Raw genomic sequence first — 26,588 nt, 5'->3', positions numbered from 1 at the left:
GCTTGTGCTAATGTAGAATAATTTATAAGGCACATGTAGTACATATAAGCATTTTGATTAAATTTTATATATATAACAAATTTATTATATTGTGCTTATAAAATTGGCTAAAAATTACAATATGATGTACAAATTCAAATTTAATAAGCCAATATGGTTATATTTAAAAACTCAATGCTTCTTTGGAGTTACCTATTTAAACCTAATATTTAAACCAAGTCTTGGGAATTCCAATAAGTTAATGTCATTGAATTTATGTGAGATATATTAGATAATTTAAAAACAAAATTGTAATGACTAGATAGGAATAATTTTAATTATATTTTTTTTTAGAGCTTGAACTTGACTTAGGAACATATTGCAAATATGAAGTGTGCAAATTACTTAAACTAGGCTTAGAAAATCAATGTTTATTAAAAGTAGTATTCTATAATTAATTTGATTGATCATAACTCTAGCAGGTGTTCTGGAATGTAGTTTATTACCCTAACGCATTTATTAGCTTCAACCAAAGTTAACTATCCAATAATGAATATTTAAAATTTTGTATGAAGTTTTTAGTGTTTGCAGTAATAATTGTAGTAGCCGTTAGGCATATAAAATGTATAAAGTTTATTTGTGAACTTGACATTAATGTTAAAAATTAACGGGTGAATTAATATGTCTAACAAATCCCATGCGTCGATATACCCATTTAGCACTTGGTATGCTATTGCCGATATATCTCTATTATAGCTATTGCCTGATACTAAAAAAATATGAAAGTTCAGCTGGAGCTAAGGCTGGGCATTTATCAACTTTAGTTGGCTATAATCGTCCGACTGATTTGGGTCAGGTTTAAAAGGCTGGCCGAATGCTTTGCGCTGAGTTTGGCTTGGGCAAACATTTGCACTTGATTCGATTGCCAAGAGCGGCGGACTACGTGTCGCTCGTCAGTTCGGGCTGGTCGAGTAGGCCCACTGGCATAAGGTTCTTATGGTCTTCTGTCAAGGCCACTGAGCAAATGGGTTAGGGTTGCAGGAAACGCGAGGCTGGCACGGGTTTGTTGAACCGACGACGGCGAGGTAATTGCCGGAAGCCCAATGCACTTTGCAATTAAACACTTTTCATTAATTGTTTAGGTTGTTTTACACAGCCGAAAAGAAAATAAAAATATAAACAAGAATAAAGGCAGTGGCAGTGGCAGTGCGCAGAACGCAGAGCACAGAGCGAAACACGTTTCATTTACAGCCGCCGCAACATTTCAAATTTGGCTAATTAAAGCCGCATAAAACACAACGAAACAAAAAACCCAAAATACAAAAGCCAAGGTTAGCTGAAGCTTGGCTTTGACAGTAGCCAAAGGAATTAACTAGAACATGTCTACCTCTATTATTGCCATTACCAGTTGGTATTTGAAATTTAGCTTTGTCTAATCGAATATCAAAGTCAATGACTTACAGCTGGCATGGCCAAATTCTGGCCGCCATTTCGTGCCAATTAGTTGAAATTGAAACGCGAGTCTTGAACTTTTCAGAGATACTAAATCTAGTCTCATACTTAGCTGGAACCGAGTGTGTCTGCTGGAGGTGTGAATATCTGCAGCCAAACCGTTAGCCAGCCCACTGTCAACTACACGGGGCTTTGGCCAGAGGTGCACCTGTTGGCCGGCTCTAATTTAAATGATCGGGCATTTATAATTGCAATAGCTCTAGGGCTAATTAGAGTATGAACAGGTTTCCACCCCGCGCCTCTTGAGGGGATGCAGTGCTTCCAGGGGTTGTGAGGCTTGGTCGTAGAACCCCTCATTTGCATGTCTATGCCGCAACAGCTGGTCTTATGAATATCTAGGATCGTGAGAGATGCCCCCATAAATAGCTGCGATATTTATACCCTTACAGGGGGTATTATAATTTCATCCTGAAGTTTGTAATATTGTACATATATTCATGATTAGCATCACAAGGAGAGTCGATCTAGCCATGTCTTTTAAAAGGGGAATCCCATAATAGTGGCCCAAATTTTATTTAAGAATAAATTTACAAATACTTTTATATATTGCTTGCATTTGAAAATTATATGTACAACACTAGCAAAGATCAGTAACTATTTATTTAGAAATGTTTACCTTATAGCTGCATAATTCAAATATTATTCTTATTCGTATAACACTACCGAATCAAACATTTCCATCAGACCCGATTATCGGTTACAAAACTTTAAGATTTAATTATAGTACTAGTTCTTTAAGGTTTGTTTTATTTTTTAATTAGAAGAAGCAAAGAACACAACACCAAACCTTCCTGATTTCCACCTGTTTTCTCAGGGGCATGCAAAATCTGTCTCCAGAACAGTTAAAGTCACGGGGCTATAATTAAAACTATTACAGCATTAAATGGCTAGACAATTACGGCTACGGGTGCCAGCTGCGCGACTGCTAAATAGTCCAAGCAATCGATTTGGAACACAACACCTGGCCCAGATAAGTGCTGCAACAGTAGCTAAGGGCTTAGATAGCAAGACCACTTTCGATCATAAATTAAAATTAGAATTTTAAATGCGAAACTAATTAAACAAAACTGCAGAAAAAAGGTAGAGATAATAGGTATTAAAAGTAAGTGGAGAAAACCTGTGAGATTTCATGCCAAAAGCCGTCAATGTTGTTAAACAATTGCAAGAAAATCGTGCATATAATTTCCCATCACCGGTTGCCAAGCAGCCGCCCTGTCTGGCATTTAATGTTAAAGCCAGATGGTCGTGGTAGTCGGGCTTAAGCCCGGACAGCGGGGCGTATGAGCGATAATGATTGCACACCAGCCAGCGGCACGCGATTGGCTTGAAATCGGGATCGACTTGTTTTGGGCCTGATTCTGCGCATCATTGTATCCATTCATGGGTGTCAATATTATGGTTTTAAGTGGGCAAACAGATCGGGTAACAGTTACCCACAAAAAGAGAGCTGACGCAATGTCAACAATGCCCGGAGTGATCTGTTTGCCAGCCCCATCTCATCATCTCATTCATCTTGTGGCTGCCGCAGAGCGTGAGCTGGACCTGCGACCACATATAGAGTCTGGAACGGCAAGTCTTAAGTAGATTTACACGCTCCATTGGGCCACTTGTTGACTCTGGCTAATTAAAAGTCATGCACACGCGCCGTCAAAGCGGAAGTTTGCCTAGAGCTGGGGCAGATGGCAAAGGTCGGTGCTGGAATAGGGAATAGGTTTTTGATTGTTTAATTACGGTTTAGCAGGTATTTATTACAAAAACCTATTTTAAATCGTGAGAATCTGGCTTCGCTGAAAACTTCCTAGACTTCGCAGATAAAAAATATGACCGCCTTAACCGTCTGGTCACCCTTTCTGTTCAGGAAATCACGCTACAAAGCACGAGTTTCAAATCTCACTAAAGATAAAGGGAAAAGACTTTTTCATCCCCCAAAGGGAAGATAAAGACATCGGCGACATAACTTCGATTGAAGTTATATACATATAAGAAGACCTCCCGGTCTTCCCCAAACACACCAAAATTCCACAATTAAATTTTAAAAACTAATTGAAAAATATACATTTTCGTGGGCCACCCTTTAGCTTGTGAATAAGCATTTTGTGTACAAATTTAAAGTCCGTTTTTTGTACAATATAATAAAACATTTTTTTTTTGCTTTATTCTGCTTCCTATATTTTAAATACACTGAAGCTCCGTAAACAAAAATAAATAAAAAATAAATAACAAACTTAAAAAGTAGCGCCCAGAAAGTGTGCCCGCCTTTATTCAATCCCTCACAAGTCGTATATTTTTACTTATACTAAGCTTTTTACTAATACTATTTTTGTAATACAAATTATATTTAGCACGGAACGCAACCAGCCAAAAAGCTCTTTTCAAATGAAGTGTTGCGAAACAAATTTCCTTATTTTTCAAAAGTATTAAAACAAGTAAATAAATTTATACAGTTTAATAATCCACTGTGAATATTAACCAAGAATGTGAATGCTTAGAAAAAAATGTTAAATGTATTTTTATAACACTATTTTATACATGAAAAGCTTTTCATTTTCTGGCCAAACAAAAAACATTTCAAAACAAGACTACATACACCAAAAGGCTACTTTTTAAAAAAATAAATAAAGAAAAACTTTAATCAATTCTTTTTAATTTAAAAAAAATTTACATTTATTTACATTAAAATCCCATCATCGCTATCAGTCTTTTGGCAAATTGCTGTCGCTCTTCCCTCGGCTGTAGGGGCGTGCCCCGCCCAGCATCCTTTCGAGCAGACTCTGCTTGGACTTGCGCTTGGAGGCCAGCACCTCCTTGCACAGCTCGTTGAAGACCTCGGCCACTTGGTCCACATGGTCGGCGGCGGAGACCTCGCTGAACTTGCACTCGAAGTCCTTGGCCAGGATTTCGCCCTCATCGCGGCTCACCTGGCGCAGGTGCACCATATCCACTTTGTTGGCGCACAGTTGGACGGGAGTATCAGACTGAAGATCGGATTTGGCACGGCGTATATAGTTGAAGCTTTTGCGATCTGTTATAGAGTAGACCAGAAGTAAGCCATCGGCCCATTGGACAAGCTCAGCTGCATTTGGGTATTCGTCCTCAGCCTGATGGGAAAAAGATTATTACAATTTCAAGCGAATTTTCTGATAACAATGTTGGGATTTTACCCACCTTGGGACATGTGTCGAGGATTTCGAAGAGCACTGGCTCGCCATCCACCATCGCCTCGTGCTTGTAGCGATTCTCAGTCTGATGATCGTACTCCCCGATGTAACGCTTTGTCAAGAAACGCACAATTAGGGCTGAAATTAAATTAAATAGCCAAAACCATTTACTTAACATGAATTTAATTTATTGCCGGGCTGGCTATCAGCGGGATCAGGTGTAAACCAGGGTAACGCCCTACAGTCCCGAGCAACCCTCGTTCAGGATTTGGGTCAGCACTTAAGCGAGCGTGAAGTACGAGTAGCAAAATGCCAAATGCGATTGCAGGGACAAATGCAGAAGGACTCGAGACCGGGGCAGGTGGAAATGCGCCTTGTGGGGTTAATAAACCCGAGTCGGCTGCCCGGCAACAAATCGCTGAGCCCTAAAGTTGCGTGTCTCGAGCCAACAAACTCCGTCATCCGTAGGCCTCGTGTCCTGACAAGGGGGTGAAGTTTTTTTTCGGACCTGGTCTTTGGTCATTTCCCATGCAAGTCCTTTGAACTCGCGTCAAAGCAACAACAACAGCAGCGCTGGGAAACTACAACCTCAGGGGCCACTTCAGGCAAGGATGACAATGTCTACATTATACAGTGGACCCTCTGATTTTTGAACTTTCTGATTTAAGTATATTTATTCATTAAAATCATAAATAAAATATATGAGTTTCCTTCACATGTCTAAATGAGTTTTAATTTTTATTTAGGCAAAACAACTTGAGGTGACAATTATTTGTATTTAATATAATGTCTCTTGCGATTATAAATTTACGGAAATTTAGATAAATATTTGAATCCAAGCCACTGCTGTTCATATAACTGCTTAAAATTTATACATTTATATTGCAATTTAGATAATTAATTTAAATAAGTCACCATAGTCGTATTCAAATTTAAAGCTCATGAAGTTTGACTGTATCTAAGGCTTTGGCCGTTGGCGTGTGTTTTTTGTGTGGTTAGTGGTTGCCTTGGTTGCCTCGCGACTTTTTAATGACATTTCCATCATTTATTTTCCCAACACCGCGTACATTTGGCCAGCGTTTTCCCTCAGAATGTATGATTTCCGAATTTTCTTTTTTGTTTTCCGCGAGGTCAACGTTTAAATTCTTCGACGCACGACGCCGCAATAGCAATGGGGATGGCGTCTTCTCCGCCCGCTGGGCGCTGATCGCGTCTACGTCTATATGTATGTCTTGTGTTCTTATTATATGTCTATATGGCCAAGTGCGTATGTGTGGCTGCACGGCAAATTCCGGCGGAGGTGGATGTGGGCGATTTAATTGCCCCACCGCATCCACAGACATGGACACACAGTTGAATTAAATATCTTCTCTGGTATTTGGTCAGCGATTTTGGCGAAGTGACATTAAAATATGTGGCAATAAATTTATTAAACATATATGCATTTGTTATTATGTGTTAGCTGCTATTGAGGAGGAATTCCATTTGCTTTAGGCTGATTTGTTTTTATGGGCCAGGAAAAATGGAGTGTTTTGTGATATTTTGTTTGGCTCACTAAGAAGTTATCTGGTATAAACTTTTAAAACTAGTTTTTAAGGATTTTTAGAAAGTTAATTTAAGCGTTAATAAATATTAGTATTAAGTTGTTTGTTTTGAAGAAGTTCGTAAGCAATTTAAATAATTTATGGAAACATAATAATATATGTTCAAATCAAAATTTTTTATATAATTTAAAATACTAAAATAGTAAGGAATTGATAATTTATTTTTAGAACTTAAAAAAAGCTTAAATTGTGAAAAATAAGAGTGTTGTTTTCTATGTCCTCATCCATAACACAACTAGACGTAGCTCATTCGTTTGTCACCAAAGACACACCCAGTTGTAGATTTTCTGCATGTCATGCGTTTTCTTTTTCGTGTTTTTTTTTATCGCTATATTTATTAGTGAAGCATATTTTCTAGTCTTATTTCAGGCGGCTCCACTGTCCACAGTCTTCGGCTGGCCACGCCAGTTTTCTTTTTGGTTTGCACTCAAAATAATTTGTGACCGGGGACATATAGTACACAGGTGTTACCTGAAGTGGACAGCCGGACCAAATTTGCCCTCTAGGCCGTAATTGCCATCACAAAATAATTTTTTTTAAATACTGTATTAAACAAAATGCATCTGTGCAAAAGATGTATGTCGTTAGTCTGTGTTAATATGCATTTTCTCTGCTTGCAAAACTTCTTAAACAATAACAAAGTAGAGACTTGTAAATTACGGAACATAATTTGTCAGGACCATGTATTTGCAAAAGAAGCGGTCTTGCAAAATGGGCAAATAGAAATTATAAATGAGCTTTTAGGTGACCAGCTGGTCATAGCCAGCTTAAGTTTTTGGAGACCATCGGTGTGCTAGATGATGTTAAAGATTGTAAGGACTGTAAAACGGTTTACTTAATGCTTCGATACCTACAGACGTCTTTAGATAAAATCAATAGCCGTGGCAATCGGATATGCTTTTCTGTATGTCGGCAAGGTCCTGACATTCTGTCATGATGCTTGTTCAAAAACCTAGATAACTATTTAAGGATAGAATTTAAAGACCCCTGAAAATTAACCTTAACACGATTCAAAAAGACTTTCCTTTTTTTTCTCCGTCTGATAAAAATTAAAAATACTTTTCTCCTGCCAATCTTTGGTTTACATGGATCGAAAGTTTATTTCAGCTTTTAATGAATCCTTTATTTTTGGAGCAAAGAGTGGGTACTTGACAACGCGGACGAATAGCATGCAGGGGTGACATGAATTTGGCAGCCGCGGGAATAAATTTTCCTGCTAAAGCCATCATCATCATTAGCATCAGCTCAGGGATAGGGCCCACCAAAATGTTACAAATTAAATATGTTTCGGTATACGTGATGCCTGACAGGGAACATCAATTTATGCTAAGTCGTCCGAATCGAAGAAATATGCAACGACTTTGCTGCCAATGATCTGTGATCTCTTGAGTATCTATATATGATCTGAACCCATACACCAAAAGAAACCAGAATTTCCTAAACATTTAATATCAAATCTTTTTTTCTATAAGCAAAATAAAAATTTTTCTAATATGAACAACATCAATTAAGTTGAAGCACTTTTCCTTGCCTTTTTTTCTAGAAAATGATGATCTGAAAAACCAATGACCTAGTGCTGATTTTAATAATTTATATTTCCATATTTGTTTGGAAAAATCACAAATAATTATTAAGTTCTCGAAAATGTAATTTCTCATCATTTAATAGAATTTTATTTTGATTACCGCAATCAGTTGGTGGAACAACTTAAGGTTTTACTTGTTTATTTGTTTCATGAAAAAGAAATAAATTTTTTTCGGTGTTCTATGCTATGTGCTCATGGGTCGTCATAAATTAGTGCATGGCCTGGTCTTTTGGCCAGAGCCGCTTGTCAAATCAAACGGTGGAAAGCGATTAAAGCGGCAGGCAATGCCAAAGTGCCAGCAGCCGCCACACACAGATACTCCCGGCTGCAAGAGTGTGTGCGTAAGTATGGGGTATGGGGTATGGGATATCTGCATCTGTATATGTATGCTGCCACTTTATAAACAAAACAAACAAAAGTCTAAATATACACGAATCGGCGATTGCTCAACTAATTTGCTGTTGTTGCTCGGCATCCATGCTACAAGTATCTATCGGATACGTCTGCTATTGCTCGGATTGTTTTGGTGTTCGGTGTGTTGTTGCTGTGGAATCACTTGCCGTGGTATTTCGAATCTTACCGCTCTTGCCAACACTGGGTGCCCCGATCACGGCTATCTTCAACTCCGTCAGCGTGGACTTCTTGCGCCGAATACGCGTGGTCATCTTCTCGAATTCCCTGAGTTCTCCAAATTCCCTGAGTTTTTTTTGGTTTTTCTTCGCAGATAGATTAATTCGCGGGTTGGACAGCAGGTGTATATCCGTTGGCGTGTGTTTTCTCCGCTTTAATTATCCGATTGTTATTGTTGTTTCATTTCAATGTCAAAACAAGCGCAAGAAATGCGTTTAAAATTACAGCCGGACACCGAATTTCGCATCGGTGAGATACGTTCATTTGTTTTTTGGGGGTATTTGGAAAATTAATGAGTTTTGTGCTGCTGCTGCTGTTGCCTTTTGCTGTTGCCTTTTGCTGTTGCTGCAGGTTATTTTCGAAATAATTTTGCGGACTTGTGTCTTATGCTTTTGGGCATTTTTATTATGGATACAGGAATCGCGATCTGCCTGTAAAACGCGCACTGCACTTTCGACGCGCACCGAAAACTCATTTATTTATTTATTAAAACCATCAATTTTGCGTATTTCCCAGTCCGCCGATCCGATGGAGTATGTCTTTTCTACCTATTCTCTTTTATTTTCTCTGACTGATCTGTTTCGATATCTCTTGGATTTTAGCCCGCCCGCATCCGTGCGATTTGCGCGGCCAACGGATTTCTACTGAAAGAAAGAGCGGCGGAATCTGTGCTACGCCGGAGTGTAGATGGGATCGTCCGATCGGCCCGATGTCTCTAGCTTTTCGCGAGTGTGCGAGCGGGCACCAACCAAAAATAGACAGCACGAAGAGCAGAGCAGCGATCAATTCCAATTCCGATTCCAATTCCAATCCCATTCCGAGCCCCATTCCCAGACACGCGCCCTGCAAAGGGTTAAAAGATTTCACTCGGCCAATAGGCTAATCGGTGCCATCGAAAATAGCCCCATCGATGTGGCACATCAGATCGCTATCTGCGGCGATTTGGGATCGTTTCGAGAGCACCATTATCATCATCATCACTCTTGTGGCATTTCTCCCAAGACAAATGCTAATGTGAGTTGCTGAGTTGCGGCAAACGTCGCCTTAAATTAAATTTAATTGGCACACTGGGGCCTGGCTAAAGCAGCTGTGGGGCAGCAACTGTTTCTGGAAATATGGATATGGATGTCCTCCTAACCAAATTAAAAAAAGCCCTATTGAGGTACTAAAACAATTGCAGCTGTTTCGAAAGACAGTTACGAAAAGTTTGTTTGGCTGTTCGAGGTGGTTGCACCTGGCTTAGGAATTAAGTTATTACCATTTAGGGGAGGTTAGTTCAGAACAGTAAAGATAACCATTAATAAAACTATTCATTACATTAGAATTTAATAGACTGTAGAGTACAGAAAAAACACAGTAATATGTTTTATGAAGCACTATTATAGTAAATGACATAAATATAATAAATAAAATAGTTATTTATGGCTTAATGCACTTTATATACTCGATTTATATATTTTTACTGAAAGTGTATTTTAAGCTTAAACCATTTTTGAAATATTTTGCACGAAATTTAATATATTTTAATATTAAACTATGCAATTGAATATGCGTTGTGTTTTGCATTAAGATTTAATTTTTAAATAAAATATTAAATATTAAGTTCAAATTCAATATCAAGTGTAAATTAAAATATTTTGATAAAAACTTTGTTTAATATAAATATGAAAACATTATTATTATAAAAGGAAGGGTTATAGGAAATCCCAAACACTGATACAATTTTACTTTGTCGTGGGAAAAACTGCAGGACGTAGAAAAAGTATGCTTTATATTCTAACGTGGATACCCAATAAATAATCTTGAATATTAAATGTAACGGACACTAAAAGTCAATTAAAATCTACCAAAACAATCATGAAAATAATATTTGTATTTATTTAACGTTTCTTCCCCTTGTTGACAACTTATTAAAGACCTTTTAGTTATGCATATTAGGTCAATATTTTCTAGTTCATTAAGGAAACGGTCTGCCCATATGCATATCAGCCAGACAAAACACCCTCGAAACGTGTGTGTGTCCCCGAGGAAATCCCATTGTGGGGGTGTTTCCGTGCAAATGTGTGCACTGTGCCTAAGGGTTGAAAATTCCAGACAGCCGAAAAAACAGAAAGCATTTCGTTAGCCGGGAAAATCTTTGCGAATGCCAAAGTGGCTGGCAACAAAAGCCGTAGCATAAATAGAGGGCTAACCGTTTGCGCCGGCAGCCGAAAGTATGCAATGCTATTTCTCGACCGGCTCTTAAGTCACAGTCGCGTCCCCGCGAGTAGGAAGGCCGGCGGACCGGAACAGCTGGCTGAATATTCTCTGGTTTCCCGACCCGACCACTGGGTTTAGTTTTCTTTTGAACGGCGAGGCGTTTGGACGCGCACGCGGATTGCCAGACGGAATCAAATCGAAATCGAAATCGAAATCGTGAATCGAAGTCACCCACGCCAGAGCATCTTTTGACTTCTGGCAGCTGCCGCCAAAAAAAATAAAATAAAAACAAAGACGTTTTTATTTGAAGCAGCCGCGCGACTCGCGCTTTTCGGTGTGTTTTCCTTTAGCTACTTATACATAATAATAGTGTTTCCTTTGCCTTGCTGTTATTCAAAACTTATTTTTGTAGTCACACTTCGCATTTAGAAATTGTTGCGCGTTTAGTTCGGCAGTGTCGCTGTTATTCTTGTGCCAGCCAGTGTTGAATTTAAAATATTTTCATTTAATTTGAAAAGAAAAGAGAGAAATAAAACTACCATCAAATACGATTTCGAATTCCCTGGCGACATTTGGCCGCATACGAACAAGTGCCCGTGTTGTTACTCTATATGCGTGATTGGTTGTGTGTGCTTTTGGTTAATGGAGAATGTATAAATAGCAAATAATGAACCCGTAACAAATAAAAAGCTTCCAATTGGTGATTAACTGAATAATTATCCTAAGCAATTGCCTCAAGAACGGAAACATTATTAACCGAAACTTGGAAACGTTAAAGGCAACAAAGCAAATTAAATAAAAATATTATATATATTATTTGCATTTCGAAATGGAATTGCGGACAGTAAAAACTTAATTTTCATATAAATTTTAGTTTTGAAATAGAAAATAAATTGCACATCGACAAGAAAGGAACCTCATCTAATGAATTTATTGTTATTTTTAAATACATTTGGAAAGCATTAAAAATTACAATTTCTTTTATAAATTTACAGGTAGCACTTTAAATAATTAACAACAAAAATGTAATTAAGGTATTGTTATTAAAGTAATACATTACCCTTTATTTGTTGATAGAAAACTTTTTTTTTTAATTCCGTATAATACTTATAAAAGGACTTAAGTTAAATGTCTTCTTATATCTCTTCTGAATATCCTTCCTAGCACTCCCCAAAGTCCTCTTTAAGGCTTACTCATCAATCTTTTCGCACACACAACACACTGACACACAATCAAACCCACTCAAAAAATTGTGATGTCATCTGGTTTGGTGGCTTCTGCGGTCATCGGTGGCAGCCAAAGGGCGAAATTAAAAGCGAAAATGATGTGACTTACTGAACTCAAAGTAGGACTTCGTTTGCCTTCCGTCACGTGTTGCATTTGCTTTGTAGGATATTCGTGATTCTTGTGTGTTTTGGTCTGAGAATGAAATCATCAGCTCAGAGAAGGGAAAATCAATGAAATTGTGGGGACAAAGTTTTTGGGTTGAAGCACTGCAAAGTGCAATTTTCGCGGCGACTCACTGACGCGGAGACCGAATGGCGACATGGCCATGGCATATATAAAAAGGACAATTGCTTAATGCTCTATGCAATCCCCCTCTCCATTGTCCTTTTGTCCGTTACCCACACTGTGCATTCGGGTAATTTAATCAGCCGAGCGCTCAATTGACGCCAGGACACTAGGGATAGGATAGTAACCTTGGTAACTACATAAAGTGTCCCACAACCATGTGCCCTGCGTGCTACCATTTGCCGCCCCCTAATATAAACGGTGGATAGGGGGCGCGGCAGGCAGCAATTTGCTGTAATTTTTATTGACATTTTTATTTTCCACCCATGACGTCGGCAATCGTTACTACTTACCATGTTGCAACTGTTGCGTTTCCTTTTTGGCGCACTACAATTGCACTCTCTTTCAGCCCATTTATGCCTTCTGCCAGTGGCAGACGGGCCCCTGTAGAGTTGTCTTTTTATGGGAATGACCTAATATCGAATAAATGGTCTTATGAGCTCGTACAATATTGTTATTCCAATAACAAAATTAAAAGGCTAGAAATTTAAATAAATTTTAAATTTATGAATTGAATGAATGAGTTTTATGTACATACATACAGTGTATTTCCTTATTTGCTGCATAAATGGTATATCAAATTTCAAATCTAGCCCTTGCCCTTTGTGTAGAATTCTATGTAGCGAAAAAAAATCATAAGAAAGAAATGGGTCGTTGTTTTAATGTATGGAAATCCTAACAGCCCTCTGCAATCCATTGACCCAGATACTCTTACATATTTCATGATCTATCAATGAATTAAGCAATTTATCATCACCCTAAGTTACCATAAAGTAGCCAAAAAAGTAAGGAAGTTATGCGTGTGAGATTTCGAAAAAAATGCCGATAGGGTGGAACAAATGCCGGTACGTAAAACGTAAATAATAACAACCACCCTTTGCAATAAAATGAGGAAAAAGGCATTAAAACACGCCAGGCGTTGCCGTCAATCAAGCCAAAAATGAAATCCAAGCAAAAGAAGGCCAAGAAGCGCTGTTAGAAGAGGCGGGAAACCACCCCGAAAGGTGGAAAGTGTCGGGAACCACCCTTATAGGAAAACGTTAGACAACCACCCTGTTTCTAAGAAAGCGTAGAAACTTCAAGATATCTCCACCTTGCTATTGTTGTTTTTGCCATACTTTCTGTACGAGTTCTTGATGTTTTCAATACACAAAAAGAGTAAAATAAAAAATACACCCGCATCGTCTGTCGCTTGAACTTGAATTTGGCAGAAAGCAGCACAGTCGATGAGGTAGTTTGCCGATCTGTGCAGACAAAAACCCGACAAACAACTTCAGAGCTTAAAACCGGCAGACAAGACATTCTAATGGCAAACAATGGAGCTACACAAATACAAATAACACAATCAATGGACCAGAGGGGGGCGTCATAAAGGCACATAAGATATATATACAGGCGGTACCTAAATTTATTGGTGTGTGTTTGAATTTGAAACACAAAACCCGAAACAAGCTTTAGATATAAGGCATTCGAGTGTGTCGGCCGAATATGACATCATTTTGGCGTCATCAGCGATAACCTCATCATGATCTTCTGCTGATCTCTCTGCTAGTCTGTCAGTTTATTTGCCCTCGTATCGAAATTATGTTAGCTAAACTCAAATTCTGTGCTGATTTTCCAGAATTTCAAATTGCACATGCTATGTGTACGTATGTGTATTATGTTGTGGGTTATATTGTCGACATTTTGAGCTCATCCGTCCGCACATCTGTTGAGGATACTTTTAATGTGTGGTGTTTTTTATATAAACGACAAGGCATGTGGGCAAATAAACGAATCCACAGTGACCAAAATAATTTGCAAAACATAAATAAAAATAATGTAAATAAAGAGAGGGGAGGAACGAAAAACGGAAGAAAACATTTAAATTTCGATTGTTTTCCTTGGATCACTAATTGTTTGTGTTGAAGAAGTTGTTTTGCTTAGGGGGATTTTGTCACAAAACTGGTACAAAAATATTTAAAATTTCTTCAGTGGCCTTCAAACTTTCTTATCCCTTTATAAATAAATAGACATTTGAGCACATAAACAGATTTCCAAATGGTAAGATGATATGCAGAGAATGGTAAAGAAGGTCTTTTATCTTCTTGGTCTTAAATATATTTATATTATAGATTTTATGTATTCACATAGAACATATTGTCATAATTAAATTGTTTAAATTTATTTTCTATGAATTTATATTTGTAGGATTTGTTTTAGATAATAATCATGTCGAAATTATAAACATAGCAAACAATTTTCGATCGATTTATTTGCTGTATTTAGCATACACTGAATTTAGATTGTCTTGTCTTCTTATACATGCAGCAAACACTTTTTATTTATGTGTGTCAAAGCTTTTGCAAGATTCTGATGACTCAGAGGCGACGACGCCTCCTTCGGGCTGTGTCAAAGCAATATACCTAAAAATATATGTATGCACCGAGAGCCAGATTCTTTCGGGCTATTTCGGCAACTGTCATGGACCCCCAAGCATTTACAGTAGCTGCTCCGTTTGTTTTTATTTATGACGCACCACTATTTTGGCGGACCAACGAAACTAGGGCAAACTTTTGTTTGTTCTGTCTTGATTTTTGGCGACCAACATAACCAAAGAAGTAAGGCAGTTAAATGACAGAAAATTTCAATGTCAGACGGCGCCATTGTGAAGTCGAGAACAGCCCACGCAGAATGAAAAGGGATTTGCTATGTCTTTTCGGCGTCGAAAAACAGACAAAGGAAATGTTGTGAACCAAGAACCAAGAACATGCTCAAGTTAATGCTGCGTTCGAGGAAATGTTTTCCTGTTTACGAGTATCTGCCGCTTGAGTGACAGGCCATCGTCAAAGCCAACTTGTAGCTACAAATGTATCTAGGTACCTCCTTTTGTGGAGCTGTAACTGCCGCTCTTGGGGGCCGGTTTCGAGAATTGCATTTGCTGGCATTGAATTGGAAATCAAGTTTTGAGGAAATGTCTGCAGTGCGTGACTTGACTTTGTCCGTTCCTCGGGACTCTGGGTCGTGTCAGCGCCACTGGGCCTCGCTGTCTTCGATTCCCTGGCTCCAAATTTGTAAATACCCAGGTTGTCATACGTTTATGGTGGCCCCACAATGCGCCTGCGCAACTGATGTCTCAATTGTCGGCACTGTCTCTTTAATTCTGTATTCGGATAAAGGCAATTAGCGCACTAAATAATTAATTGAGACCCAAACAGAAACCATTACGCTTACAATTCAATTAAATTCCTATCACATGCTGCAATATCAATTTGCAAAACTATTCCAAAAGTTTTAGAAAGTGGTAAAGGGGGGTTGGCCGGCACAAATATTTTCACGCTGCAGTGGAGCGTTCAAAATGCATGGGAAAATACGAGGTTATATGCAAATATCTAATACGTTGAGTCAGCATGCTCCGGGGCATGATATCATAATTTGCCTAATGGCGGAAAATTGATTTAGAAAATCTGAAAGGCATGAACGTCCTTCGTGAAAAGTAAATAAGTTTATCAGAACTTTGCGGTGTGGATACATTAAGGTAGAAAATTGTTTTAGAAAGAAATATGAAATGGGGCATGCACATGAATGTATGAGAAATAAATAAGCCTTTGTACCTTAATGCGTATTTATTTTAAGTTCTCTTTCTTAGTCGTCGTGGAAAATTGATTAAAAAAATGCCAGGCTAGCACGTTCTTCAAGATAAGTATATTAATATATTGGAACCACTCGAATGTGATTCAAATACATGTCCCTTCTCCCCCTGCTTTTCTATGATCTGAGTGCTAAAAAGTTTTTTAAATATAGATCGCCCCGAAAAATATTGCGTCAAAACAGCCAGATGATGTCATCGAGGCATCGCTCCAAATATCTCTAGAGAAACGTCGACGATCTCGCGTTGTTTTCGTTGTCGTTGGGGTCATGACACTAACAAATTGAAGCTGAAATAAGTTTCGGACAGTTTAATGGGACTTGCTTCACCGCTGACGGCACTGCAACCCAAAGCAACCCAAATTAAATGAGAATATATTCTTTGCAATTTATCCACCCACCTCGACTGACCAGTTTGGCGGACAGCTGACTGAGCAGACATGGGCAAACAGACAAGAAACAAGTGATGTAAACAAAAGTGCATTGGAAGGCAACAAGTTGCAGTTGCTGCCGGCCGGCCCATTTGCATTCAAGTGCTGGATGGCCTCCACCTCTCACCACGATAATCCAAACAAGAATTTAATTCCTCTATTGGCTCACCTGAAAGCGTACATGTGCCACAGATTTCCCATATTGTGTGGTCTAAAAATAACAATAAAATTGTCTGGAAGACTCACTATTCTGGCAGCAGGGGAATCTTTGATGTTTGTATTTATATCTTGTGTATAAACGAACGAATTTCAAGCAAACAATTGTGGGAATTCCTTTAAATACCTGATATTGAATTAAATACCTGATAAGAATTTGATTCAAATAAAATAAATTTTTTTTTCAGCAATCTGCTTTGTTTAGTTATTTTTGCCATAAAATTGGGGCTTGTGGTCCATATTGAAACTAGATTCTCAATTCAAATATAAACAACAATAAATTCATGCTAGACCGAAATATTTATGAATTTATTTTTCTGCCTGGCGGCGAAGACAAATTTTCTATTTTTGTGTCTGGCACTAATTGAGAGAATTTTCGCCATAAACTATGTGGAAATTATTTCTCCACTGGATTTGTTCATCTGCATAACTTAACCTCCGCCCCTCCACTCCTCGAAAACGGAACTTGTCTAGTTTTCCCCTTCGCCCCGGGAAATGGTGACTTGCGTGTGACTGCCCTATAAATTGCTCAATCATGGGCTCCGCTGGTTTTGCATTTGCACATAAATTCTTGTTGGCCTGTAGGAAATTTTACGAATTTTCCGATTCGAGGAAACATGAAGATCTCAGAGGGTCGGGTCACTACCCCATCCGTTCTCCCCCATATGCACTTGCCTTATTTCTGTTCTGTTTGGTCTGTGTGTGTTGACCCAGTTTCTTCGGCTTAATTAATTAGCCGGCAGCGAACACGAGCCAACATATGAGGTGCACCAGGGGAGAAGGGATTGCGTGTGCCACCAGTTTGGGGCGTGACCAAATGGATCCTCAGGGGAGTCCGGCTATGTTGTTATATTGTTAATGGGAATGCGTTTTTAAGTGCATATCAGGCGGCCGAAAGATGCTAAGTAGATTGTAATTTGCTTGAAGACAAGTGGGTGGGATGACTATAAATAGCCATGATGTATCTAAACATTGAATTACCAATAACACTGGACTGCAGTTACTTCGTACATTGAACACGCTTTGATCTGCCAATACTAAGAGCAATAAAAACATTAATAAACCTATAAATTTTAAAGATTTTAAATAAAAAAAGTTGGATATTAAGTAAAATTAAATGAAGGAATATTTTAAGTGCCAAAAAACATTGCAATATATTTTTGACTGGCTCAAACAATACAAAATAAAGGTCATGGAATTGTAACGTTGTATAATAATATTGACTTCGTAAATCTTTTATTCAAGTTACTTTAGTGTTTTTTTTAATAAATACTGTTTTTTGTAGCCACGTGTAAAAGTTAAGGCCGATCTGTGCTGGCAGCATTCCAGACAAGTTGTCAACACACGATTGTGAGTCAGGAAAATGTCTTTATGGCATTTCCATAATGCCCAGGGGACTGAGACTCGCAATGCCAATGCAAATCTCGCATTCAAAAAGACCACACACAAAAACAATGAGCTATTGCACAATATCATTAACAGAGCCCTAACGGAAATGGGCCTTATAAACTACCGCCAAGGTTTGTCCCGAAGGCGTGCGATGTCGCCTCGCCTTAAAACTCCCCGACGCATTCATCAATAAGTCACTCTATAACTTACCCAATTGATTAACGGTGCGGTACTTTATTCGTTCATTCAACTATAGATTTTTGAATGTGTGGGTCTATGAGTGTAGGTTGTTCCAATGCAATAGTAAAACTGAAAATAAACCAGAACCTCGCTACGTGACCACAATGTAAACAAACGGAGAGCCCCAATTAAACGTACAACCTAACAATACAATTGAAGACAAATGCAAAAAAAAATCAAAGTATAATAGTATAGAAAATCCAAAATTATGTGTTACTTGCTTAGCTAAGTTAGCGAAACTGATTTGCGTATTGGGAAATTTATGCTGACTAAATGTCAGAAGGCAAGTGTCACAAAATGTGCAAATACACCATTTGGTTTGCAATTGAAATTAACGCTTTGTACGCTCGAGCGAAACCGAAATGAAAATGGGGAAAAATGTTAATGTTGCGTTTACTGGCGATTCAAGACATTAACAGTGTATTGACTGGCCGAAAAATCTGGCAGACATCCAGGGGAAACTATGCAAATGTTCCCCAATAAATTTTCCTCACTTTCATTGAACCTTTTCGAGAGTCTAGAGTCTAGACCTTCAATGACGCTGCACTTGCCGAGGCGATCGGCCCACGTAGGCTCTGTTCGCCCATGTTCGGAGCCAAATTGCTGACACAGTTCGAACGGTCGCACAATTTATGCATTTTAAATGTTAATTAAAGCCGGCACAGTGTGCCCAGGCCACTGCATTCATTCATAAATTTAACCAAATGCAAGCGGCTTTTGTTGCGGCTTTTGTTGCGGCTTTTCTATTTTTCTGTAGTCGTGTTACGCATAATTAAGCGGGCGGCGCGCTGTCTGAGCACAAGCCCCAAAAAAAGACAAATTCTAAATAAAAACCAATTGACCCACAATGTCTTGAGAGATCTAATGCAAAAGGCGCAACTTTGTGGCTAAACATTGCACCCAAGAAAAAATATTAGTCGCTGCCAAAAACTGAAATTTCCAGCTGCCCGTAAAGGTGTTAAAAATTGTTGTGCAAACAATACGAATAAACAAACAACTGCAAACCCAGCCAATTCGATGCTAACAAATAGGATTTGCATAAGGCATGCGCAAATATATTGCCTCATTGTCTTTTGATTTTTGGTCTCTGGCTTTGGCCTTATCACTAATTGACATTTACAAAGTGATTTACTAGGCAACTGATAAACAGAGGGTCATGCTGATTGTCGTCGTTTGTAATTAAATTTCTATTTTCGGGTGGCTACATGGTGGCACATTCGTACATAATTACCACACCAAGTTCCCCGCCAAAAACAAAAAAAAAAAACTCAACATGCACGCAGAGTTCTCACAGTTGGTTTTTATTTGGCAGTACAAACAAAAGGCAGAGGCACTGCCGCCACCGAAGCGGAAAAGTTGCAAGCGGACGTGTGGCGAAAAACCGAAAAGAAAACTCGGATAATTTGCTCAGGCGGCAAAGCCGTCGATTGGGAAACCAGATAGGAAAATACTCCAACTAAAAGGCAAAACAAAAGAATTGTTAAAGATGATAAATGTGATTTTAAACGCACAAATAACCTCTTTTTCAATTTTTGAAGTGTAAAATATACAACTTAAATGGCCAGTAAAAACCATCATGGAAATGTTATAAAGAAAATTATAAAGCTTTATTTGTGGATAGTATTCAATAATTTTGTTTTTTAATTCGGTTTTAATTGGTTAAGCTATTTCAATTATTATAAGGAAAAATTCATTTTATTTATTTCAAAGAAAAAAAAAACAAATATATTTTTTGTAAGAGGAACTCATATGAAATTATTTTGAAAGGCACCGCTGAATTTCTTGAAAGATGCGTAGGCGTCAAGGGCAGCGCAGTCCCAAAGATAACGAAATGGATTTATAAAAGCCTAAGCATTATTTATTTTGAAAATAGAAAAGTTTAATTTCGTAGGCAACTTCCAGATGCTTGTCGCCTGCGCATATGTGTAGCATAGTGTACTATATACAGCATGGTTAATTGTCAATGCCCGTGGGCATGTTCGCCTGGGGCTAGTTCCCTTGGACTGCTCCGATGGCACCTCTTCCACCGATCTCAAGCCCCCCAAGCGAACACGCAATGGGGAAATGCCAGCCATTTTGTTTTTCCATTTCCCAGCTTATGGCATTTCTGGGGCTAGCGCCGGCCAAAGTTTACCTTAGGTCATAAATAAGCGCACTGTGTCATACGTAGTGCCCATGTGGGGCAATCACTGGCTGTCCAGGTTGTGCGGGGTGTGTGTGTGTGTGTGGAGCTCGGATTTGGATGGTTTTGTTTGGGGTTTTTAGTTTTTCTTCGCTCTGTTTTTTTTTGGGTGTGTGCGTGCGGGGCGTTTTGTCATTAAGTTGAAACTGAAGCTTCATTTTTGTTGTTTTATTTTTTGCTGCTGGTCGTTGGCTGGTTACTAATTTGAATTTCGGTCTCAAACACAGCGACATTTTTTATAGCTGCTCTCGTATTGTTTTCGTTATTATTTGGATTACGTCATGCATTGCTAGTTTGTTGGCTTTTGTTTGGCAGTTTGACCTTTTTGTAGTACCTTCAGCTGAATTCAATACTGATGCTTAGATAAGCCGGCAATATTTTGTATTTATGTTTGTTGATAGGGAAATTTTTAGCAGCCATCAACTGATAACCCAGATTTGTGTTCATCTATTTTTAAAAGATAACAGAGCATTACTAGATGATTCATTGACCGGTCCAAATGTTTTGTTTACTTATCAATTGGTTTTTGTTTAGTTTGACCTTTGGCAAGGCAGACGTATTTTACATTATTGATTGGCCCTAGCGGCGGTGTAGCATTAAGAGCTTAGCACTTTATAAATTGTATGTAAATCAGACCTTGGAGTCTGTGTGAGTTGTTCAATTAGCTGGTGGTCGCTGTGAGATTTTGCAGATGGCAGCTGGATGGATGTCCATCTGCCTGACCTTCCTCCGCTTGGGTTGGGCTGGGCTGTTGCCTTTGGGGGCGTAGATCACACGCAGAGTCAGTCAAATGTTTCGCTTTTTGCTCGGGGTGATGTAATTTGCCTAGCCGACAAGCCAAACAACCGGTTTTGCCACAAACTACTTAAATCTCGTTTCTTGCCATCTGAGTTCTCGCGCGGGGCTGCGCAGTTGGCAAATATGATCACCGTCGTCTGGCACTTTCCTTTTCCTTTCCGAGTCCCATTGTCAATGTTGAGGAACAGAGCTCACTTTAAGTATCATCTTGCAAATTGCAATTCAGACGGCGAAAGAGTGGGCTTCTTTCTCGACACATGCGTTTTAGGCATTATCAAGCAATTTACTTGTCGAGTGGGTTTAACGCACTGTCTAGTGGTTGCATTAAGCGTACAGAAGGGGTCCAATAAATAGCATACAAAACAAGAAGTCACTCTCAGCACTTAATAATTCAAGTTCAATTACTCATAGAAAGCAGATCTGTAAAATTAAAAAGTAAAATTAAAAAAAAAAACATTTCTTTCACTTTAAATGTCTAGAATTCTTAAAGATTTTAAGTTATAGTTATTTATGATTAATTTTAAGAATATTTCTGTATACTCGAAAAACTCAAACATGTTTTACTATCCTGATAATAACTCATACAGTTCATAAAAATATAATACAATTTGCAAGATATTTGCATTTTGCGGAAGGCATCTTAAGTGCTATAACATTGATTGCAGCTGTTTATAGCACAATAACCCCCGAAGCCTTTCCTTTAACTATAATCTCCAGCAAATAGTTTGCTGATGATTAAAGCTACGTGTCATTGACAATTTGGTTGACAGTTAATTTAAATTTATGTCTAGGGCAGATACAATATTGATTTCATTACTGTTTTGCTGCTGCCATTGTGTTCAATTACTGTGTTATTTTAGTTATGTTGTTGCCCCGAATGCTGCTGTGCAATGGTGCGTATGTGTGTTATGAATGTCGACTGTGGCCTATTGCCTATTGACACTTGTTTATTTTTGACACCCCATTGTGACACGCATATATTTATGTTATATTTGAAACGGGGGGTCTCTGAACGAGCTCTCGAACGATTTTCAGCATGTTGTGTTTGCCCGCCGATTATCATCGATGATGGGTGGCATCAAATGGCTTGATTGCTTTTTGATATCCCCACAAATTGGGCAGAGAAGCTTCATGTGTAATTTGGTAGAGAGTGCATAAATAGGGCTTACAGCCTCTGATATCTTATTGTTTATGCGGTTTCAGTTGGGAGCCAGCAAGTTGGTATTATTTACTGTTGGTGTCTGTGACTTTTGTGGTTGCGTGAGGCCCTACTATTTCAATGTCTTGATGTGTTGTTGTTTTCTCTTTACATCTCAGAAATTGTTAGACATTTTATCTTTCTTATTAGGTAATTATTATTAACTGCGTCTCTTTTTTTTACAGAACCCATCGAGTTTAACATGAGCAACTGAATCCAAACGAAACGAAGAAGAAATTAACGAGGAAGAACGAGACCCCCGAGAGGTGGCTTAATTACTGAGATTATCTATACATAGTTTGTAGACACCCAAATCGAGGAAATGGGTTTCATTGCGGCGCACAAACCGCGTGTCAACAGAACGTTGATATCGCTCAAATTTGTCGTATTCTTTGTCATCACCGGTGAGTTTTTAAGAAAAGCTTTAAGCTGGCACTTAAACAATTTCAACATATAGTTAATAATTTAAGTATGCAAATGTCGGTGGGCTTCAATTAATTATAAAAAAAATTTTTCGGTGGCCCAATTTATATTAATTGGCAATGAAATGTTGTTAAATATTTTACTAAAATCATTCATATATTACAGGCCTAACAGCTTTGCATGTTTTGCATTCCACAAAGCCATTGCTTTTGGGTCTGGACTTCTCGGAGTACCGCACGATCACCATATTGGCGCCGTTTGTTTCCATTTTGGGTCCTTTGATCGCTGGTCCTTGGGCGGATCGCCTAGCGGCCAGGAACCCGAATACATTTGGACGCACGCTGCGAGTGATGACTGCCGTTTTCCTGCTGATCTCGGCCTTAATCTATGCTTTTCTGTTTGCTGTCCCGGATGTCAGCCGGCGGGGAGAAATCCGAGAGCCACTGGTCAGCTTTGGTTGCGACGAAACCGGAGGATTCCTGTTCCAAGAGCGCTGTGGCTCGAATTCCAGCTGCAGCATGTGGGAGCATAAGGAGGGTGCCATCAACCTGACCCGTTGCACCTACAGTTGCCAGAATCCCAAGCTCTATGAGCCACTGTATGTTGCCTGGTTGGCGGAGGTGCCCACGGTGGCCCCTTCCACGGAGCAGAGTTCAGAGTTTGACTACGAGGACGAGGGCAGCACTGCGGTCACGGAAAGCTTGCGCGTCAGGAGGGACTTGGAGGGATTGGACCCCGCGGACAGTGCTGGCGTCGAGAGCATCAGTGGCGAGTTGCCACTCCACCGGTCCACCAGACAGGTGAAGAGGCCCCCCACCAAGGTCTACGTCCAGCCCCCGCACGTTTGTCTCACTCAGCGAAACCAGGACGGCAAGGATGTGGTCAAGCACTGCCACGCCTACACCGAGGACACCACCAGCGTGGTCATGGATGCTGTCATGGGCTCGGCAATCAGTCAGGAGGAGCACTATGATGACTATGAAGGGTGGTGTCAGTATCCGCTGGGTGAGTTAAATGTAAAACCAGTTTAAAGATATATCAAGAAATTTCCAATTTGGGTTTTGTTTAAAAAAAATCGCTAAAAGGAAAAAGAAAAGCCACATTTATTGAAAATTATAATCTATAAAATAATTTTAATTTTGTATAAATTTTGTTTAATAATTTTAACTTTATGTTCTCTTTTTCAGAGGGTTTCCAATGCCACATTCCTGCAGAGCAGGTGACTTACATGAAGGACTTTAAACAATATAGCCTGAACGACAGTAACTGCAAGCCGATGATCGAGTGCCAGGTGGTAAGTCCTTACCATGAGAAGAGTGTGCTTTCGGACAGCGAGTGTACAAATGTGAGTATTTGATTTAATTTTTGTAAAAATTTAATTTAATTTGTCCAAAATCAATAGACCACTGGCAGTGTGCAGGAAACCCTGGTGGGCTATACAACCATTCGCCTGATTGGGGATATTTTCCCCATGGCCGCACTGACCCTGCTGAACACAGCCATCGTGATCGCCGTGCGTGAGACTTCCGAGGGCAGGGGAGAGGTGTGCCGCCAGTATGTTTGGGGTGCCATTGGCTATGTGGTGCTCTTCTCGCCACTGGAGTTGATCTTCTTCGAGAACGAACCGAATCAGGATGCTGCTCTTGTTGCTCTTATAATATTTATTGTAAGCTTTGTTCTGGGTGCCATAGTGCTGCTCTGTGCATCTCAGATGCCACTGAGTCCTCCAGAATGGTGGTGGCACACGAAGACCGGAATGCTGGTGGTGCCCATGTCCGCCATCCGGCGCTATAGTCCCGAGATCTTTGTTCTCACAATGGTGTCCATTCTGTTTGGCACCTTCTGGAGCAGCATTCACAGCTTCCTGCGCTGGACCTTCTACGATCCGAACGCCCTGTGCTATTCGGGCTTACTCCTCATTGTGGTCCTTTTCTTCAATGTGGACAAGTTCATCGAGTACTGCGGCCACTCGAATATCTTCATCGGCGGCTTGGCTATCTATGTCATTAGATTCACCGCGTTGAGTGATCCCCAGACTCGTTGGTTGACCGTCATCATGGAGATCATCGAACCGGCTGCCATCGGTCTCATTTGGATCACGATCATCCTGTACATGCGTCATGCCATGCCTAGGAAATTGACTGCCACTGGACAGGCCATCGCTGTTTTGGCCTTTTTCGGATTGGGTAAGTTTTGTAAAAACAAAAATTTCAAAATATTTAAGCCGGAAATTTAAGGGAAATTTATATATATATATTTAAGAAAAGATTTTTTACTCTTAATGTATTGAAAAGTAATAAATAATATGATTTAAAATAATAATAATAATAAAGTAATAACCCATTATTAAAATTTAGTAAAATGTATAAACAGAGAAATGTTAATGACCCGGCTTGGTTTTATACTTTATAAATCAGAAAATGAAAAAAAAATAGAGATATTAATGATTTTAGTTTTGGAAAAAAATAAATTTATTTGTTTCGGTATGTTTATTTTGTGAGCTTATAATCTGATTTTTGAACATTCTCAAAGTTAAGGAATGCTCAAAACCGTATACAAATATTGTTTATCTATTTTTCTGAGATACTTATTTCTAACTTCTATTACTCATTTCAGGCAAAGGCTTTGGAGCTCTGATTGGATTAGCTCGCGACGAGAGAGACCCGAAATTGGGGGCCTGGTCCTGCACCTACCAATGGCTGGCCGTGGTGGCCTGCGTCGTGGCTCTGGTTTATTTCGGGATCTACAACCTGGTGCTGGCTCCACGCTGCACCGCCAAGCCACAGCATTCCGAGGAGTTGATCTCCGGATCAGCATCCCAGAACTTTGGCAATACTGGAACCGGAACTGGAAACGGGGCTGGCAATGGCAATGGAGCCGGAAACGGAAACGGAGCCGGAGCGTCACTCAATGGAAACGGAAATGGCAGCTACTCACCACTGAGGGTCTACCACAACGAGAGGGGGAAGAAGGGACAGTTTAGATACTAAAATACAGTGGGAAATTCAAAGAACAATGGATAATTTCTTCTTTGCATGGATCACCAATGCTCCGCCTCTCTCAAATCGAGTGCGAATGATATTCTTAGGTTTTAAATGTGTGTACACCACGCCTCGTCCTCCTCCACCTACCGCCCCCCGCCCGCTTGAGGGCAACACTGCTAATAGTTTGTAATGCGTATTTTTGCTAAGTGTATACACCAGGAGGAAGAACCACAAATGAGAGGATAAATACGAAAACAAAAAATGAACTTTTTTACATAAATCGCATGTAGATCTTATTTTATTTGTTATTTAATGCCAACTAAGCGAGTTCATAATTTTAATTAAACCGCAATGGGGAAGCTGACTAAAACAAAAGGCCAACCAAAATCATCAACTGCCCGACTATAATTGCAACAATAGCCATGGATACAGCAAAAGCAATAACGACTTCCCCAAACATCACGTCGTTCTCTTTACAACGTTACAAAAATGAAGGCATCAATTTTTAATGAAACATTTGCGTGATTTTACTAAGCATAATATATGATGCACTATGAGCATATAAATGAAACAATAAAACAGAAAATGTAATTATACAAAAATATAATTAATGGTAATTAAATGTTTTCAAATTAAGCGTAATAACTGTTGAATAAGTTTTTTTGGTGGGTTGGTGGAGGAAATGGAAATGTTAAGCGGAAAATATAATCATGGTAAATGCGGAAGTAATTTGGCTGTAATCCAGGTTTTAATCTCTTAGACAGATCAGTTTTGAGGAAGCCCCTTTGGACTTCTTTATGGTGAAGCGCCATCTACATTTGGCTTTTTTCCGAAAAAAAATGTTTCTTAGACAACGACCTT

At 39.2% G+C, this 26,588-nt stretch overlaps 2 protein-coding genes across 4 annotated transcripts; one reads left to right on the top strand and one right to left on the bottom strand.

The window, feature by feature from the left end:
* Positions 1–4,127: 4,127 nt before the first annotated feature.
* On the bottom strand, positions 4,128–9,126 carry LOC108142832 (ras-related and estrogen-regulated growth inhibitor). 2 transcript variants are annotated; one of them, XM_017266895.2, is made up of 3 exons: positions 8,419–9,126; positions 4,657–4,787; positions 4,128–4,589 (listed from the first exon to the last, which is right to left on the bottom strand). In XM_017266895.2, exons 1-3 carry the CDS (start codon positions 8,501–8,503, stop codon positions 4,185–4,187), a joined length of 621 nt encoding a protein of 206 aa, XP_017122384.1. In that variant the 5' UTR covers positions 8,504–9,126; the 3' UTR covers positions 4,128–4,184. The 2 variants fall into 2 exon arrangements, with proteins under 2 accessions (XP_017122384.1, XP_017122385.1); XM_017266896.2 differs by lacking the exon at positions 8,419–9,126 and adding an exon at positions 5,717–6,231.
* Positions 9,127–10,800: 1,674 nt separating this feature from the next.
* LOC108142564 lies at positions 10,801–26,363 on the top strand. Of its 2 annotated transcripts, none has more exons than XM_017266512.2 (6): positions 10,801–11,001; positions 22,506–22,724; positions 22,909–23,748; positions 23,931–24,088; positions 24,146–24,929; positions 25,360–26,363. In XM_017266512.2, exons 2-6 carry the CDS (start codon positions 22,643–22,645, stop codon positions 25,731–25,733), a joined length of 2,238 nt encoding a protein of 745 aa, XP_017122001.1. In that variant the 5' UTR covers positions 10,801–11,001; positions 22,506–22,642; the 3' UTR covers positions 25,734–26,363. The 2 variants fall into 2 exon arrangements, with proteins under 2 accessions (XP_017122001.1, XP_017122002.1); XM_017266513.2 differs by lacking the exon at positions 10,801–11,001 and adding an exon at positions 11,683–11,701.
* Positions 26,364–26,588: the final 225 nt, after the last annotated feature.

The sequence above is a fragment of the Drosophila elegans genome, unplaced genomic scaffold (assembly GCF_018152505.1).
Source record: "Drosophila elegans isolate 14027-0461.03 unplaced genomic scaffold, ASM1815250v1 contig_208, whole genome shotgun sequence".
In the NCBI taxonomy this organism is placed as follows: Eukaryota; Metazoa; Arthropoda; class Insecta; order Diptera; family Drosophilidae; genus Drosophila; species Drosophila elegans.
Note: the sequence above shows the minus strand (reverse complement) of the source record. Positions and strands in the feature narration are given on the sequence as shown.

Bases quoted from the DNA above. Each gene is read 5' to 3' on its own strand.
- LOC108142564 (XM_017266512.2), top strand. From the start codon at position 22,643: ATGGGTTTCATTGCGGCGCACAAACCGCGTGTCAACAGAACGTTGATA. The intron at 23,749-23,930 runs GTGAGTTAAATG...TCTCTTTTTCAG, and splicing joins GTGGTGTCAGTATCCGCTGG to AGGGTTTCCAATGCCACATT. The intron at 24,930-25,359 runs GTAAGTTTTGTA...TACTCATTTCAG, and splicing joins TTTGGCCTTTTTCGGATTGG to GCAAAGGCTTTGGAGCTCTG.
- LOC108142832 (XM_017266895.2), bottom strand. From the start codon at position 8,503: ATGACCACGCGTATTCGGCGCAAGAAGTCCACGCTGACGGAGTTGAAG. The intron at 4,788-8,418 runs GTAAGATTCGAA...ATTTAATTTCAG, and splicing joins ACCCAGTGTTGGCAAGAGCG to CCCTAATTGTGCGTTTCTTG. The intron at 4,590-4,656 runs GTGGGTAAAATC...TTTTCCCATCAG, and splicing joins TCCTCGACACATGTCCCAAG to GCTGAGGACGAATACCCAAA.